The sequence below is a fragment of the Lipotes vexillifer genome, unplaced genomic scaffold (genome assembly GCF_000442215.2).
Source record: "Lipotes vexillifer unplaced genomic scaffold, Lipotes_vexillifer_v1.1 scaffold69, whole genome shotgun sequence".
Lineage (NCBI taxonomy): Eukaryota > Metazoa > Chordata > Mammalia > Artiodactyla > Lipotidae > Lipotes > Lipotes vexillifer.
Genome location: NW_006790942.1, coordinates 5,343,982 through 5,362,718, shown reverse-complemented (window position 1 = coordinate 5,362,718; position 18,737 = coordinate 5,343,982). Strand labels below are relative to the sequence as shown.

General features: G+C 37.2%; 1 protein-coding gene across 1 annotated transcript in view; it reads left to right on the top strand.

Moving 5' to 3' along the window:
• BPNT2 (3'(2'), 5'-bisphosphate nucleotidase 2) overlaps positions 1 to 13,099 on the top strand; it is a 26,347-nt gene extending 13,248 nt beyond the window's left edge. The window contains exons 2-5 of the mRNA XM_007464046.1: positions 1,010 to 1,172; positions 2,252 to 2,347; positions 10,020 to 10,181; positions 11,722 to 13,099. Coding sequence (XP_007464108.1) covers positions 1,010 to 1,172; positions 2,252 to 2,347; positions 10,020 to 10,181; positions 11,722 to 11,993 — 693 coding nt within the window. The 3' untranslated portion in view covers positions 11,994 to 13,099. The remainder of the gene's footprint in view (positions 1 to 1,009; positions 1,173 to 2,251; positions 2,348 to 10,019; positions 10,182 to 11,721) is intronic.
• Positions 13,100 to 18,737: the final 5,638 nt, after the last annotated feature.

Here is an 18,737-nt window from a genome sequence, read left to right as displayed (position 1 = left end):
AAAAAAAAAAAAAAAAAAAAAAGCAACTTTCAGTTATAACTAAGATGAATAAGTTCTGAGGATCTAATGTGCAGCAAGGTGACTGTGGTTTATATTACTGAATTATGTACATGAAATTTGCTTCAAGAGTAGATCTTAAGTGTTTTCACCACAAAAGAAAAAAAGTGAATACGTGAAGTGGTAGATACATCAGTTTACTTAATTGTGGTACTTACTCCACAATGTATGTGTATATCATCTCGTCATGTTGTACACTTTAAATACATTCAGCTTTGTCAATTATACCTCAGTGAAGCTGGGGGAAAAAGCCAAAATATTTCAAGGAAAGTCACCCCACCATGATATTTATATATGTATATATATATATATACACACACACACACATACATACATGTATATATATCTCACATATATGTCATGATATATATGTATTTTTTTTTCCTTTTCCCCAAAATGGATTGTTCTGTTTCCAAGAAGGGGTTAAAAAAAGTGTAGGGATTTTGAAGTTGCTTTAAATCTGCAGTTTACAGATGGGAGAATTGACATCTTTATCATTGTTTTTAAGTCGTATTGTTTTTAAGGCATAATTTTAAGTCCATTGTCACTTTTCTCTTTCTGACTCTTAAAGTTACTTGTGTTCAGTGTTCCATAATATTGTCAGTCCATTTTCACACTTTTAGATCTGTTATTTTTCCTAAATATTATCAAGTTTTAAATAGCTTGTTTCCTTGATGTTTAGTTTCTTTTTATATTTCTCTATGTTTAGATTCTCTGTCCTGCTTACACAACAAGCTAATTTCAAATATTAGATTGGAAAGCCCTGGAAGACAATGTCGCTGGAATTTCTTACATATTTTCATTTTTCATTGGCATTCCTTGAAATAAAAATATTTATGTACTTTCAATTTATGGGATTTTGTCTGAATTGTTTTTCTCTATTCTGTTTTTTCCAGGTAGTGATTTTTTCTAACTTTAAAACTTTTTTAACTGTCAATTATTTTTAATGCAGATAAATACTGAGGAACATGTGGATGCAACTGATCAGGAGGTTATCTTATGGGATCGTAAGATTCCTGAGGACATCCTAAAGGAAATAGCCACTCCTCAGGAAGTGCCAGCGGAGAGTGTTACTGTCTGGATTGACCCACTTGATGCTACACAGGAATATACTGGTAATTTTACATTAACGTTGATCTCAGACTTCATGTTGCCATTTTGTATCGGAGAACCAGAGCAAGGGCAGGTGGTGTATTCCTGGTGGTAGGTACTTTACCAACCTGACACAACTTTTCCAATTAGATTTTAAGATGGAGAGCTGGATTAAAGCACTGTGGTATGCAACTTCTGGAGTGGATCAATTATTCTCAACCTTTTTTTTTTCCCTCAGATCACTGTATTATGGCATTCTCCTCTCACTATGTCACTGATTCTTTAGTGAAGGGAAGTTTCTAGCAGTCACAGCAACAAAATAGTTCCTGTCGGACCCCAGTTTATTGAAGTGTTGATTTACATATTGATTTATTTATTGAGGTGCTCATTATTGAGGTATTTATTTATATAGCCAGAATACAATATTCACTTGTGATTTTTGGAATTTAGGTTTTATTCCATATGCATCTGTTCTTGGAATTCAAGATAGTAAATCCTAGGCACCCAGGGAGCAAGTAAACAGCAAAACAATTACTTCTCCCCCCTCCTATTGCTGTTCTTTTCACCTAGTCCTAGCTCCTGTTTCACTTCTGTGGATCTTCTCTGAGTCCTTATTTCTTACACAGAGATATATAATTTTCTGTGTTTGCTTTGTTCTCTTGGTACATAAAAGTTGATTGCTTATGTATCTGTTCTTCTAAACGGTACGGTCTCTGAATATGGAGGCTTCTGCTTTTTCACCTTTGCACTCTAGCGCTTAAGTACGGAACTTGGCCCCAAACAGACACTCAGTAGAGAACTATTTGGAGAACAGGGAGAAGACACTAGGTGTGTATAACTGATAGTAACTGAAATTATAAAACAGTATTTTGCAGAAATAGTAGAAATATGGAATATTGAGGGGTTTGTTGGTAAAGAGTTTTTCCTAGAGTGCAATTGATTTGATGATATAATAATGATATTTGGTGAGCACATCCCTTGTACAGGGGCTATTCTAAATGCTTTTTAAATTTCTAAATGCTTTAAAAATTGAATTCTTAAATTCAATGCTAAAATTATTTTAATAATAATTTTTATTATTGGATTTTTTTTTTTCTTGCAGAGGATCTTCGGAAGTATGTTACTACTATGGTGTGTGTGGCTGTAAATGGTAAACCTGTGCTAGGAGTGATACATAAGCCATTTGCTGAATATACAGGTAAGAAATATGCTAGAGCTTCCAAGAGTTAATGTTATTAAACCATTTGTCTCTCATTGTAAGCCACCAAGTTTGTGGTAATGTGTTATGGCAGCCCTAGGAAACTAACACATCGGGCATCCGTATAGTTTTATCGTTTACTCCAGCCTCATCCATCGTGTCTCATTGGTGTGGCTGACACTGCATAAAAATGCTGTCTGTCAAGTGGAGAGAAATAGCGACAAAGTTAATTTTTTATTGCTCTAGATTATTTGCTTTGCAGAATAACCTTGTACCCGAATTCTAGCTGCTCTGAGATAGGCTAAACATATATATGAGGATTGGCTCTGCATTTCAAAACGAAATCTGCTTTGTGTTATCTGCCCTTTTAACTCCTTTTCATAATTCAGGTAGCTTTTTTCAATTGACAGTTTCATGAACTACAAAAGCTTCATGCCATTACTCTGGTAGTGTGCCTTAAGATTAATTATATAATTGCTTAATGGTTTATGGATTGCTTTCACATATTTCATTTAATCCTTACCAAATTAGTTATTATACAGGTTAGACTTCTAGTTGAAGCTGTGTAATAATCTGCATCAAAATACAGGAGATTGAACAAAACAGTTTATTTCTGTCTTCTCCAGCAGCCTGTATGTAAGCAGACCATGGCAGCTCCCTGGTACCAAATTCTCACACAAATTCTCTTGCTGTTTTGCTGTACTAAAGTTAGTTGCCCTCATCTGCATGACTGAGGATGGCTCACTGCTTCATCCACTTTCCAGCAGTGGAGAGGGCTAGAAGGCAGACGCAGAAGATGTTTCCCACTAAGGGTTTGACCTGTAAGTTGTACACATCACTTCAGCTCACATCCATTGATCAAAACATAGCTGGAATCCAGCCACAAGGGAGGTGAAGAAATGTAGTCTTTATTTTCAGTGGCTATCCAAGCTGAAATTCAGGGGCTCTGTCCCTCAGGGAACACAGGGAGAGTGGATATTGGAGTGTAATGTAGCAGGACTGCTACACTTTGTCCAGCTCCTGAGGGAGGGACATGGTTACTACTAGCATCGCACTTACAGGTGAGAAAATGAGACTCAGAAATTTGATATGTTCCTCAAGATCATCCAGCTAAAGCAGAGGCGTCAACCCCAGGAATTTCATGCAAATGGTATATCACACCGCTTTTGTAATAATAACTCCACGATTCCTAACGTGTATAATGTTTACAAATTTATGTTATCTCATTTGAACCTTTCGATAACTCTGGGTGACAAAGAAAAATGTTGTCTTTCTTGTAGATGAGAAAAGGGGCTTAGGCAGCTCTCATCGAGAAAACCATACAGTTTAAAATGTTACTGTAAGAGCTATCCACTCCTTATTAGTATCTTACATTTGTTTAGTATTTTCAGAGTTAGTGAAGTGTATTGACATAAATTCATTTCAGTCTCAGAGTAACTCTGGAAAGAATATAAAATAGGAAATAGGTGACTTTCTTTTAATAAAAAAGAGAAAACAGGCACATAAAGGTTGTGTACAGGGCTTAAGTCTTTGAGATCCTCTCATTCTTCTGACAACGTCCCTCATGCCTGTTTCTATCAGTTAGGACTGCCTTTAGCTGCGTATAAAATAAATTGTCTTTGCAGTGGTTAAACAAGTAAGGGCTTTATTTTTCTCACCTAATTAAGACGGCCACAGGGTAGGAGTGATTCAGTAGCTTTCTGATTCTCTTAAATGCCTGACTCCTCTCTTTCTGCTTTTTTTTCTTAGAAGGTGGCATTTTGTTTGCATGCTCACAAAAATGGGCGATTCCGGTTACCATGGCTCTATTCTAGGCAGGAAGAAAGGGCAAAGAAGATGGACAAAAGATCTATCTTAGATATTCTATTTGGAAAGACTGACTTTGAAGCCCTCCGCTTCATCTCATTGGCCAAATGTCACGTGGCACGCTCAGCTGCCAACAGAGCCTGCTGCCCAAAGAGAATTAGAAGTGGGATAGAGAAAATGCAGAGAAAGTTGATATCAGAGAGGCCGATAGGTCCTGGTCTCCACATCTGTTCATGTTAGGAGGGAGGATGGCGATAATAAAACCTCCATTTTTAAAAACCTTTCTTCCATCAGAATATGTAATATGCCCCCCTCATAGGCTTAGGAACATAAGGTGCTTGCTAGTCAGCAAACATTCCAAAAGAATCAGTGTGCCCTTAATTAGGTGTGGGTTGACCTTCCATTCCTGGATCGAAGGTTTGTTTGGCTTGTGCCCTCTTTGGGACTATTGTTTTCACATCCAGACTGTATATTGATGTTGGCAGAGTACAAAGTGTCAAGTATTGTGTATTTACCAGAATTTAGCTACACTTGACTATAATGGGAGCTAGATATTATTGTTGCTGGCAACAGTTAGAACAAAGCTGATCAGAATTCTTCTCAGACTTAATTAGAATTAATTCACTGAGTGAAATACTTAAAAGCAAGAGATACTAGAATAGTACATATTTTAATGAAGCAATATATAAGTAGGTGTAGTATATCCACTCAGTGGAAATCTGTAGCTATTAAAAATAAGTTACAATGTCTGAAGTATGTGTAGAAAAGTACCAACCACTTTTTATTTCCTACTGGACTCTTCGTTAGCATGTCTTATAGATAATAGACTAAACATGTTCTGTTGGCTGCTATTTTAGCTTATCACTACTACCTTATCATCAACATCAATCGTTTATATTTATTTAAGCACCTACTGTATTTTTTTAAGGGGCTTGAAATAATTTTGTCCATATAAATGTTATGACTGAATGTCTTGAGTTTGTGTGATCTGAAATATATATTTTTAATATTAAATTAGTAATTCTTATCTAAAATTACTCTTGTACTATCTACTGAGATATAGTCTTTATTCTCTTACACAATACTGACCTCTAGAGATACAGCATTGTAAATTCACTTCTTAATAAAACTTTTTTTGATCATCTCTAAATTTAGAGGATTTGTTTGCTTCTCATTTCTTATTTTACGTTTATTATGAATAATTCAAAACACAATTATAATGAATTTGCATGTACTCTATCCAGATTTAACAGTTGATAACATTTTTATATATTTGCTTTTATTTATTTATTTATTTGCCTGTGTACTTTAGAGAAAATTACAAAGATCATGACATTTTACCCCTATATATTTCAATATGCATGTCTAAAAAGAACATGTTTCTAAACAAGAGCAGTACTATTAATATAATAATAAAATCAAGAATTATTCCACAGTTGATCCAATAGTCACATTTCCTCCAATTGTTCCTAAATTGGATTTTACAACCTGTTACCTCAGACCAAAATCCAGTCAAGGACAAGCATTTGTTTTGGTTGTTAGGTTAATATGTTAAATTCTTCTAATCTAGATCCTAGAACAGCCCCCAGTCCCCTTTATCTCCAGACATTGACTTGTTGAGGAGATCAGGTCCCTTGTCATAGAATGTCCTGCCTTTTGGATTCTTCTGATTGTTTTCCCAGGCTGTTATTTAACTTGTTTATTTTTCATCTTCTTTTTCTTATAAAGTGTAACAGATCTGGAGGCTTGATTGGATTAAGGTTAAATATTTTTCTCAAGAACACATTTTAGGTACTCTTCATGTACTTCCTACTGCATCACATTATGTTACATATGTGTCATCTCACTATTAGTGATGTTAATAAGATGGTTAAGGTTTTCATAACCAGACTGCTCAGTTTTAAAATTATGGTGATTCTCTTGGTATCAGCAGGTAATCTAGAGAGAGATTCTGGCATCATTTGAAATCAGGATTCCATTAAACCTTCCATATAATAGTTTTAAGATCTATTTAAGATGTGAAATGGGATTTTCAGTTCTGTTGTTTTTTTCTACATATGTCAGCTGAAGTTCTGTAGAGAAAGTTCTCCATCAGCTTGGGGTTATTCATTTACCATAAAACATGGTTTCTACCCAGAGACACCGTGCTCTTTTCCTTTACCAATTTTCAAATTAGGGTTAGGGTAAACCCACCTCCGGTGCAAACAGATGTTATTCTGGGGCAAGAGCAGGCATTCTCTCTCTCTCTTTAATATCCTTATCTCCTGGATTTTTATATATTCAATGTGATTCAAACTACAGTTATGATTTTTTAAGTTTAATTTGTTCTTCTCTTGTTGCATTTTTTAGTAACACTTTAATGTATACTTTTCTCTTTAAATACCACTATATAGTCAGCTTCTTCGGGTATTACCTGTTGGTTCTCTCCTAGCAGCAGCAGTTCAGTTAGCTTAGTTTAGCTTTCCTGACCAACTATCCCATGTTAGTCAATCATATTTTTTGATGTTTATCCTTCCACTCCACTATTCAAATCTTCAGATTTAAATGGTGTCCTTCACCTCTCAGTAATCAGCTATGAGGTAACATTTCTACACCTTTTTCCTTTCTTTGTCTTTCTCTTCAATCCACAGTTACAGCTAATTCAGTGCTGACCAGCAGTACTTCCGCTGAGAGTTCCTCAGTCACCTTTGGTTGGATAAAGCCTGTCCTCTAATAGATTACTTTAGAAGAGCTAGCTCACGAATGCCAAATTACCTGAGTTCTTACATGGGAGAAGCGTTTTCTATAGTGTTGATACTTGGAAAGACCACTTGGCTAGTTATAAAATATATGTATTTTAAAACTGTATTTGTTTCCTAGGGCAGTTATAACAAATTACCACAGTCTGGGTGGCTTAAAAGAGCAGAACTATATTCTTATATTTCTGAAGGCCAGAAGTCTGATATCAAGTGGTTGACAGTGTCACGCTCAAGAGAAGCCTCCTTCCTTGCCTCTCCCAGCTTCTGGTGGCCCCAGGCACTCCTTGGCGCGCGCCTTGGTTTGTAGACTCTTCTCTCCAGTTCGTGCCTCCTTCACATTCTCTTTGTCTCTGTATTTCTGCATTTCCTCTTCTTACAAGGATACCAGTCATTAAGTTTAGGGTCCTTATAATCCATTATGACCTCAGCTTTACATCTGCAAAGACCCTATTTCCAAATGAGTTCACATTCTGACGGCTCAGGGTAGACCTGAACTTTGGTAGGACGTTATTCAACCCACTATACACCGTTTTTTCTTGGTTAAATGGTATAAACTCTTGAACTGGTGTGACATCTGTGTAGGCATGTGTTGAATCTTGACAAAAAGGCTTATAACCTGATTTTCTGTTCTTTGTAAGTAGCTTGGTCTTTTTGCCTGGAATGCCAAAGAACGTTATCTTTAGAGTCTCATAAAACAACTATGACGTATCTCAGATTCAGAGTTGGCACTCTGGGCAGTTGTCTCCATATTATGTCTCAGTGTGGACACTTAGGTTCTCTTTATTTCAGGGACGTTTTCTTGAATCATAATTTTAAAGATTAGTTCTGTTTCATTTTGTTTTTCTGTTTCATGGACTCCTAATGTATGTATGCTGACTCTTCTTTCATTGGCTTCCATATGGATCACTTTTACTCTGGTCCCTTTTATGTGTTTACTTGTCTCATTTATTTTTTGTTTTTCTTATTGCTTTCTATGCTTTTGGGCAATTCTGTTGTCCCTTGTGTATCCTGTGATTTAGTACTAGGCCTTTAATGATTTTGTCCTTTTTTTTGTTTGTTTTTGCGGTATGCGGGCCTCTCACTGTTGTGGCCTCTCCCGTTGCGGAGCACAGGCTCCGGACGTGCAGGCTCAGCGGCCATGGCTCATGGGCCCAGCCATTCCGTGGCATGTGGGATCCTCCGAGACCAGGGCACGAACCCATGTGCCCTGCATTGGCAGGCAGACTCTCAACCACTGTGCCATCAGGGAAGCCCTGTCCTTTTTTTTTTTCTTCAGTTTATTTCCTGTGTTATATGAGTTCCCATTTCATATCTTCCTATTGTTTATTTATCTCTTCTGATTTGTTCTTTTTTATTTGTTCCATAGCATTCTTTTTATGTTTTCTGTTGCTTGTTTATTTTTAACTGTGTTGCAGTGTTGCATTATAGTCTTAACTCTGCTTTGTAGAAATTTTCAAGTAGCCTGAAGTGTTTTAATCGTCATTCCTTATGTTTTCTTCTTTTTCAATAGACATTGCAGTTCTATATTTCTTATTTCTATTTGATCCAGTTTCTGTGGAATTGGGGGAAGGGTGGTAGCAGGACAGAGGTTTGGGTAATTCTTGGTTTACGAGCTTTCTTTAATGTTAGTGTGAGGAAGGCATTGTCTTTATTAGTAGGCCTCTTTTTTTTGTTGTTTTCACATTTTTTCTTTCTTGTTTGACCCTTTCTTGTTTCAGTAGGGCCCTTACCTTCAACCCCTCCTTCTTTTTAGTCCTCTTTGCCGTCTCCCAAGTTGTCTCTTAGAGGAACGTCCTGAAAGATGTTGTACCTCACCCAGTATATGCTCTTGGGGCCTCACTTCTGCTTCCGTGTCTTCTCCAAGCCTCCTTTACTCACTGCTTTGTTGCCAAGTCCCAGACCTCCTTTCAGTAGTTCTCATTTTAGACGGGACCTTTCCTTCTGGAGAGAGATTCTGGCTATTGCTGTCTGAGTTTGCCACCACTTCCATGAAGCTCCTGCCATATTCCCTGTACAGGGTCAGCTGCGGTACTTACTTTGCTGATCGATCTTTGGTATTTACTCCCCTTATTTCTGATGAATTTGTGTTTATAGCTATCCTCTGTCTCCTACTTATTCTTTAGGTATTAGTTAACTGTGTTTTTGTTCTCTTTGTTGCTGTGTGTGGTTTTGGAAAGACGTGTGAGAAGAATCTGAGAGACTGCCATCAGCTTGGGGAACTCAGAAACCTAGACTCTGTTCATTTTTTAAATTTTTTTCTGTAGCCAGGAATAAGTGGTAATGTAGCTGCCTACATTGCTAGCTGTGGTGGACTATATTTTATCTCACAGTGAGTGACTACTAGAACAGTAATCTCATTGGGATATTTCTGAGTAAGTTTGTTTTCTTGTATAGTTTGGTAGTCAGTAAAGAAAACTTTGAAACCAAGAAAAACATTTCAAGCCATCTCTGCAATCTCCTCACCTTCTTAAAAATTTCTGGTCTACTTTGAAATCTAGTACTTTTTATACTCTCTGATGTAGCAGGTATGTAAACCTAACTCACTTACCTCTTTGACTGTTTTATATTTATAAAGCTCATTAGGAAATTGAGCCAATATACAAATAATTGAAACCGTGAATATATCAGACGAAAAGGTAGTACAGAAGAAAAGTCGTTTTTAAATTTTGAATTATGTCGTAGGTTGCCGCAGGTTGTGTTGCCCAGGAATCAGACTCTGGGGTGGAGATTAGAGTGCAGGATGTTTACTAGAGAGCGCTCTTGGGCTCAGATTTGTGGAAGGGAGGGAAGGAAGTAGGAGAAGTTGAGGTGCAGCATGGTCCCAGTGAAGACTCAGCAGCTGCCCTACAGGGAGCTCTGGAGCCTGGGCTTTCTTAAACCAAGGAGTTAATAGTCACTGTTTCTGGTTGGGCAGGATTGCATAGCCTCTTTTAGTTTTGTTTTAATATGTGACTGTTGTAAAAAAAAATAAACATATTACTCTTGTACTCAGAAAACGAAAGCTTCCTGTTTTGGAAAAAAGTATGAGTAATTCTTTGGAACAAGTTTTTCTTCAGTCACTCTTGGTACTTTGAGTTCTGGTTTTAAAAGCTTCAGTGCCATTACTGGCTATTACATTTTCTTTCCAGCTTGGGCGATGGTAGACCATGGGTCAAATGTGAAAGCCCGCACTTCTTACAACGAGAAGACCCCGAGGATCGTTGTGTCTCGCTCACATTCAGGAATGGTCAAGCAGGTTGCTCTTCAGACTTTCGGAAACCAGACTACAATCATCCCGGCGGGTGGTGCTGGTATGTTCCTACTCCCCTGCGGTGCCTGTGCAGTGTTCCCTGTGTGTCCAAGGCCATGTCAGGAGGCAGATTTGGTTATCTCATCCTTGGGAAGAAAGTGAGAATGGACAGTGGGCTTTCAAGACAGGCATGGTCTCCTACTTGGTGATCTCGAGAGTGGGATTCAATCACACGTGCCTCCTTGGTAGAGACAGTCTCACAATAGAAGCAGTCTCACAATGGTGATTTCTGTTCCTCGAATACTACAAAAGCATATTTCTGACATTGATGGTTGTTATATATATGATCTGATTGGGAAATAATTGTGCTATTAGTTTAACTGTAAGAATAGCAAGGAGAGAAAGAAAGATCCAGCACATCACAATGCTTTATTTAGCAGCAGGATGCCAGGAATCATCAGAAGTGTTACTAGAATGGCTAACCCCTTGGTCACTGTTAACGCCCCTGAACTCCTCAGCTTTCGTGTCTGGGAGGAGCCACAAAGTCTAGTGCCCATCCAGCTTAATGTAGATTCTGTATTATTGCATTCCCTATGTTCTAGCTCAGGTCAGCTGACTTTTTCTGAAAGGCCCGATAGTAAATATTTTAGGCTTTGTGAGTCACATATGATCTCTTTTGCATACTATTATTTGATTTTTTTTTTTAACCGTGCTTTAAAAATACCCAAAAAAAACCGAAAAAAACCAAAACATCTATAGCTTGAGGGCTGTACGAAAGCAGGCCATGGCCCAGATTTAGCTCATGGGTTATTTGCCCACGCTTGTTTTGAGTGTTGTTTAATATGACAGAAGTGTTTTAATTCAAACAAATAGCAAATTATAGTCAGAAACATTTGTGTTTGAAAACCTTTTCAGCAAAGTAATAAAGGGAAAAATAGTGCTTTCAACCTTTAAGCCTAATAGTTTTAGTTTACTGCAGACCTATACGTGTGTTTCTTAACATGGCTTTATTGTTTTCTTACAGACTCTCAGTTTGGTTAGGAAAGGTGATATCCAAAATGCCCAGTAGGGATGGGATAAACTAGAGTTTAGACCCAGTTTCTTCTGGGTTTGTTTTATTTTATTTTTAAAATTCTGCCTCATTACAAAAAAGACTTAAGATAGTAGCATTATTTTGTGCTTTCTTCTTTCAAATCCAGCCTTCCTGGAGACTCAAGGGAAACCTGTGGGTGTTTAGCTTTAGTGTAATAGTCCATAGGAGACGATTCATGTTGAAGGTATCACCCCGTAGAAGACAAGCACAAAATGGATTTAAATTTTAAAAATTATAGGCGTATATTTGTTTGTATTTGAGAACAGCTTAATAAATTACTTTGCAGTATTTTTTTTTTTTTGGCTCATTTGGGTTTAATGTCTGCACTATCACTTAAAAAAAAAACAAAAAACTATTTTTTAAAATAAGTTTAGACTTAGCAGTTGCAAAGATAGTACAGAGAGCTCCTGCACACCCTGTGCTGTTATTTTAACAATGTACTCAAAACAGTAAGCTCCTTTCTTCAAATCTTTCAGACAATAACCTAAATTCTGTGTTTATCTTGTAGGTTATAAAGTTTTAGCACTCTTGGATGTGCCTGATAAGAGTCAAGAAAAAGCTGATCTATATATCCATGTGACATATATCAAAAAGTGGGATATATGTGCTGGCAACGCCATCTTAAAAGCCCTTGGGGGACATATGACCACCCTGAGTGGGGAAGAAATCAGTTACACGGGTTCCGACGGCATTGAAGGAGGGCTCCTCGCCAGCATCAGAATGAACCACCAAGCTCTGGTCAGAAAACTCCCCAGTCTAGAGAAGACAGGACATAAATAAGGCACGCTGGTTACAGGTCACCGCTCCTCCAGAGCTGAACGGTCAGCCTGGAACGCTGGCGGCTTCAAAGCATTGGTGGAGACTGCATGGTTAAGGCCATCCCGAACTTTTTAAAGTATTTATGAAGCATCAGAGACTGATTTTCCCTGTAATAGGATGCAAGATCAGGGAGAATGGGTTGCTTCCTGTCTCAAGTATTGTCTTTATTTTTGAGACTATTTTCGTACAGTTGTCATACACAAGGCGCATATATATATATTTGTGAATTAAAATCTATAGTCGAGTCTACATTGTTATGAGTCACCATTTTCACACAATATCATGAATCTTCACTGTTTGTTAGTACTTTCATATAGAATTGGGCTGAAGAAAGGATTGATTTTGTGTAGATGTTTAATATTACTTTACAATTATATCTCATTGAAAATAAAATAATTGGGGGTTTTTACCCCTAGTTCAGATGGAAAGCACAAGAAGCTACAAATTCATTAATATGCAACAAATTCTCTATCACTTACCGAATATATTTCTTATGGATTAAAATAGAAAAAGCTTAAATTGTTGTTTTTCTTTGAAATTTTAATAACAGGTTCACCAGCTAGTAGCGAGTATAGATATATGATGGTTGCGTTGTAACTGTAATTTCTGTGTGTGTGTGTGTGTGTTGTTTTGTTTTTATAAAGAAAAGTGTGTTTGTACCTATGGGTTCAACATTTCTGCCATCTTGCTGGTAGTTTTCATTTGCCCTATGGACGGTGCATGGTTCCATCCTTTCCCTCTTGACCAGCATTAAGTCTTTAACTTGTAAAGTTTGGATTAAGGTTTCAGGGTTAGCATTAGAATTTGGTATATTTTCTCATTAGGGATAAAATATGCTGTATAAGGCATTATAAAAATATAAATGATCCTCTTATTAACTGAAAGTTATTTGACATTGCGTGAATTGAGCTATAGCTTTTATTATTTTCAAAAGCCTTATTGTTATAGTACTTTTTAAAAAATTTGCCAGGTTTGTATATAGAGATTCTCTCATTATCAAGAATAAGTTAAGGTTGCTTTTGCTGTGGTTAGTTTTACCATTAATAAATGGATCTAACCTAACCAAACTAAGTATTAACTTTTGAGATACTTTGTATCTTCCCTTCAGATTAAAAAAATGAAGATTGGAGTTACTTTTTGTTGAATTTTTTTCCTATTCAAGTGTGCAGAACCTGGTTGGAAGAAAGGTTGTGACATATTCACTGTGTCACTGTAATTTGAACCTTGCTTTGTAGGATATCTTCCATTGGGATGTCTGATTTCTCTCGGTGTGATAGCTGGAAATTTCAGGTAAACAGTAGCATTATTTCACGTGACTTTGCTATGGTTTTGTTCCATAACACTGATAAGGAGAGGGATTTCTTATGGTTTCATGGTTTCTTTTCTTTATGTCTTTCTTCCTTTCTCTCTCTCTCTTTCTCTCTCTCTTTCTTCTTTAGATTTTTTCACCCTAAATCAACTTTCCATTTATTTTCCTATCTTGGAGGTAAAGTTGACCAAAAGATGGGCATCCTCACCTGGTGGAATGTGCTTACAACATTAGGTTTGCAAATTACACTGTCCAAGATCCTTATTCCTCACTGGGGAATTGGACCTAGTGTGATACACACATTACCACCCAGTCTCTAGCAACTGGTCACCAATCTGGTAGGGTAATGGGCCTTGATAGGTAGGGTTTTGTTCATGAAAATTCATTCAAAGTTTTGGTAGTTGGAACACTTGATATTTAAACAGGACTTAGGAATTCTGAGCAGAATATTAGACTGCATCTTTTTTTGCAACGAGATGAGGAAATCCTTTTTCTCAGAAGGGATGGCAAAGGCATATGCTGTTTCCAGAGTCCTATAGTACAAACATTTGTTTTCATTGTAATGTGTCAAACTTAGGGAAAAGGGACTAGCATATTAGGAAATGGAGCTAGTTCATATTAGCAAGCATGGTGCTTTGGTTTTATTTTTAATTTTGTTAAACCACATGTAGATAATGACTTTGTGAAGGGCTTTGTTGTGTGCAAAAATTAAGATATTGGCCGACAGTTAAATGCATTATGTTTGTGATTTGTTGGGTATAGTATAGTACTAATGATTTTTAAGTGCTTTCATAAAAATTTCATTTTAAAACATTTTGTTTCTAAAAGTCAGTATACATTATAGAACTACTGTAAGTACAAAGAACAGTATTTATATTTATTTATGTAAGACATTATTGTGCCAGGACATACCAGTAAAACACCTTCATGAATAAGTGAGACAGATAATATCTCCGAAGAATGACATAAATACAGTTATTTCTAAAATGTTTACTTTTAGTGATCCTCACCTTCCCAGTTCCTTGTCTCCCTTTCCCTCATCTTGACATTGATAACCTCAGGATCCATCAACTGTCCCCTTCCTCAGCTCCTCTTTGTCTCCACCTTGTTCCCTATCACCCTAGCCTGTTGATTAATGTTCTCCTTTTATTTCTGTTTCTCTTTCTTCACCAGTATACTCTTCCCCAGCACTTAATCCCCGAATTCTCTCATAGACCTGCATCTCCACGATTGGTTGCTGAAATCTTAGGGCAGAACGGAGACTCTAGTAAAGTTCCGATGGAGAGAGTCGTCCTGGCAGAGTCCTAGCTGAAAATTACTTTTCAAAGACTCCTCAAAAAGTAAAGGAAAATCACCTTCAAAACCACAAAGCAACTGTCAAGTATAACCCAAGTCCTCTGTCTTTACAGAGCATTTCTTCTGACCCATCCTTCAAAGAATGAAAATGCAGAAAATACAAGAGTTGGCTGGCTATGCCTGCTGGAGAGAACTTGCTTCCTCTATTAGTTTTCATATTGTATCCCTGTTTCAGTTGAGAGTATCAGAGCCTACAAGATGGGTCATGTTTGTCTGTCTTTGTTATTCAATTGTCCCCTTTCCCCAATTTTAGAGTTTTTCTTTGATTTTAAATATTGAATTGTTTATGGCTGTATAATGAAGTAACAAGCGTCTTGGTCTGTGTGTTTTAAGTAGTAATTGTGCAATTCCTGTTTTCTGGGTGCTTCCTTTGAATATTGTGCAAATTGAGTCAAAGGCAGTGGGAGGGGCAGTGACTAAGAAAAGCCTAGGGAAGAAGAAAGCCCAGGGGAAGGGTAGCCAAGGGAGGATGCCAAGCAAGCATCTGCCCTGTCTCAGATGTTTAATTCAAAAGTTGGATTTTACTCGGGCTTTGAAGGTGACAGCTGTCTCTCATAGCTTAAACATAAGTAAAGAAAGCTGGAGTGCCACCCCCTATTCCTCAGAAAAGAAAATATCCAGCTTGCCTCTCCTTGATAACAGCTTGAAAATGGTCTTCTGGAGACAAGCTCTGGCAGGTTTGAAACAGGAACTGTTTGGAATCTAGTTGCAACTACTTATCTTGGCTATGTGTTGACTGCTTGTGGATAGAAGCAGTGATTTTTCAGTTTAGATCTTGGTTGAATTTAAGACTTATTTAATTATTTTCAGCATATGCCTACAAAAGTCTGCCTTGTAACTGTTGTGTAAAATAAACCTATGGTTTCATTTTTATCCTAAAAAAAGTTGTGCCTTAACAACAAGGGCATTGTATGTTAATAAGGGAAAACAAAATTCTTTTTAATAGATGGGGAAAACAGGAACTTTTGCCATTAAAATTTAAGTTCTTTTAATGTTTTTAATGTTAGAGTTGGGGAAAATTCATTAAAGTTAAATAAAATATAATATAAAATTATTTTTGCGTATACAGCTAAAGCGCATTTTTATAAGAACTGGCATCTCGATGTATATAGGTCTGAAATGATATTTCATCCTTTGGTTTTTAATTTGAATTAATAAGACCATGATAGATTTTTTTCTCTTTTTAATTTTACCCTTAAACTATTTCAGTGTGCCATTATATCTGTTCTAGTACTCTGAGTCACTTTGGTTCTAACAACTATTTATGGTATCATGTCAAGAATTTCTTAATGTTAAAAAATACTGTATGTATGTGACATAAACCAGAATGGTTCCTAGATCGGGGAGGGTTCGGATTAGCATTTGGTAAGAGGGCAAGAAGAGCTGAACTTTGTACTTCAAAAGGAGGTTTTGGTTTTATGAGGTGCTGGTCATAATAAGTTGTTTATTTTTATTTCATCAAAGCCTGGCAGGTGTTTGCATTCCAATTTACCATTGATAAAGGCTTACAGGGAAGCTTCTTTTTTAAAAATTATTTTTAAAAATGAGTGATGAGTTAATTCTGTGGGAAAATGAGATTTATAAATACTAGTTTTCCTTTAAGATAAAATAATATAACCCAAACTTTCAGAAGTTAAGGATGATGAATAATATTACAACTTGTTGTGTATTGTGTTTGTAAGGGTTCCCTAAAGTATTAAAATTCAGGTAATTTGTGTAAATTGCAAAAGCAGAAACTGTGATGTTTGATTAGTAGTATGTTGCATTAGAATTCTTTTTGAGGTGTGTGTTATACATATAGTAAACTATTATTCAGACTTGTTCATCCTGTATTTTTTTTAAATAGGAGATACGGCACCCCAAGTCATCTTTAGATCAGCCTGCAAAGAGTTCATCTGTCTCCCCAAATTATCTCTTCTAAGCCCTCTTCGTCATCTATGTTCAGTTAAGTTGGAAGTGTTTATAGACTTTGATTTGTGTGTAAAATATGGACTTCAACTTCCATTGTGCCCTTGCATCCACCCTTGGCAGTAGCCAAAACTAGCTTTATTGTCTAACGGGAGAGACTGTGTTCTGCCATGATGAACTGTGGTGCTGCCAGTGGGTTTTTTTTCCTCTTTTGATGGTTTTACTTAAGCTACTAAATGGATATACACAAGCAGTTGAGTTTACACTAACACTATGAATTGGTATTTCCCGTCGATGTCCCTGCCTCTTCAAACTTGGATGTGGTGTTTTTTTTTTTTTTTTAATCATTTTCACTTCCTAGTCAATCTCTTACAATGGGCTAATGATGAGAGGGATTAAAATAAAACCGAATACCTCTGAATACCCCTTCCCCTCTCACACACTGAAGGCTGTGGAGGAGCTAGACCATTTCCTGTTGCCAAGACATGCTTAGACACCAGAGTTCTTTGCTTGGCATGCTATCCCCTGCCTCACCCACACCACCTAATTTAAGAGGGTCCCGACTTAAGCCTCCACTGAGAAGTAAAGGTAAACTCTCCTTGCAGGTTTTTGAGGAGGCTTTTTGGCACCTTACCTGTAGCCCTCGCTTCTACGTGTGCTGTTGTAAACTTCTTAAGGACAGGGATGACATCTTGGTGATTTTTGTACTTCCAGCTCAGCCTCGGCAGCTACCCCAGTGTCTGGAACAAATTAGGTGCTTAATGTCTGTCGAACTAAATGGAATAAAGGGTTTCTACTAGCATCAGCATTTCTCATGCCTCAGTTGTGTAAGCTGGTTGTTTGGTTTCCTCTGCAAATATTTATGTTTTATCACCCACACACCCCAAATTATTTTTTAAAGTTTTGTTTTCTTTCCTTCAGATACTACCCCATGGCCAAATAGCTCTAGAAAATGTGGTTGCCTCTGATGAAATGATCATCCCAAACCCTGCCCCTGGATATACTTTGCCAAACTGAAATTTGAATTTTCTGAATAAATTGGTCATGTCTGAAAGATGGTGTGCTGCATCTACTTTTTTCCTTTTTTAAAAAAAATTTTGCTGTGATGAAATATACATAACAAATTTACCATTTCAACCATTTTTAAGTGTACAATCGGGTGGCATTTACATTCGCAGTGTTGTGCAAATATCACCACTATCCATTTGAAGAACCCGTTCAGCCCAAACAGAAACCCTGTGCCCTTTGGACAGTCACTCCCCATTCCCCACTCCTGGTAACAACTACACTGCTTTCTGTCTCTGAATGCTTCTGCTTTTTTTTTTTTTAAACAGCTTTATTGGAGTATAATTGCTTTACAATGATGTGTTAGTTTCTGCTTTATAACAAAGTGAATCAGATATACATATATCCCCATCCCCCCTCCCTCTTGTGTCTCCCTCCCACCCTCCCTATCCCACCCCTCTAGGTGGTCACAGAGCACTGAGATGATCTCCCTATGCTATGTGGCTGCTTCCCACTAGCTAGCTACTTTACGTTTGGTAGTGTATATATATCCACGCCACTCTCTCACTTCATCCCAGCTTACCCTTCCCCCTCCCCATATCCTCAAGTCCATTCTCTACGTCTGTCTGCATCTTTATTCCTGTCCTGACCCTAGGTTCTTCAGAACCTTTTTTTTTTTTTTTCAGATTCCACATATATGTGTTAGCATACGGTATTTGCTTTTCTCTTTCTGACTTACTTCACTTTGTATGACAGACTCTAGGTCCAGCCACCTCACTACAAATAACTCAATTTCGTTTCCTTTCATGGCTGAGTAATATTCCATTGTATATATGTGCCACATCTCCTTTATCTATTCATCTATCGACGGACACTTAGGTTGCTTCCATGTCCTGGCAATTGTAAATAGTGCTGCAATGAACATTGTGTTACATGACTTTTTGAATTATGGTTTTCTGAGGGTATATGCCCAGTAGTGGGATTGCTGGGTTGTATGGTAGTTCTATTTTAGTTTTTTAAGGAACCTCCATACTGTTCTCTGATAGTGGTTGTATCAATCTACATTCCCACCAACAGTGCAGGAAGGTTCCCGTTTCTCCACACCCTCTCCAGCATTTATTGTTTGT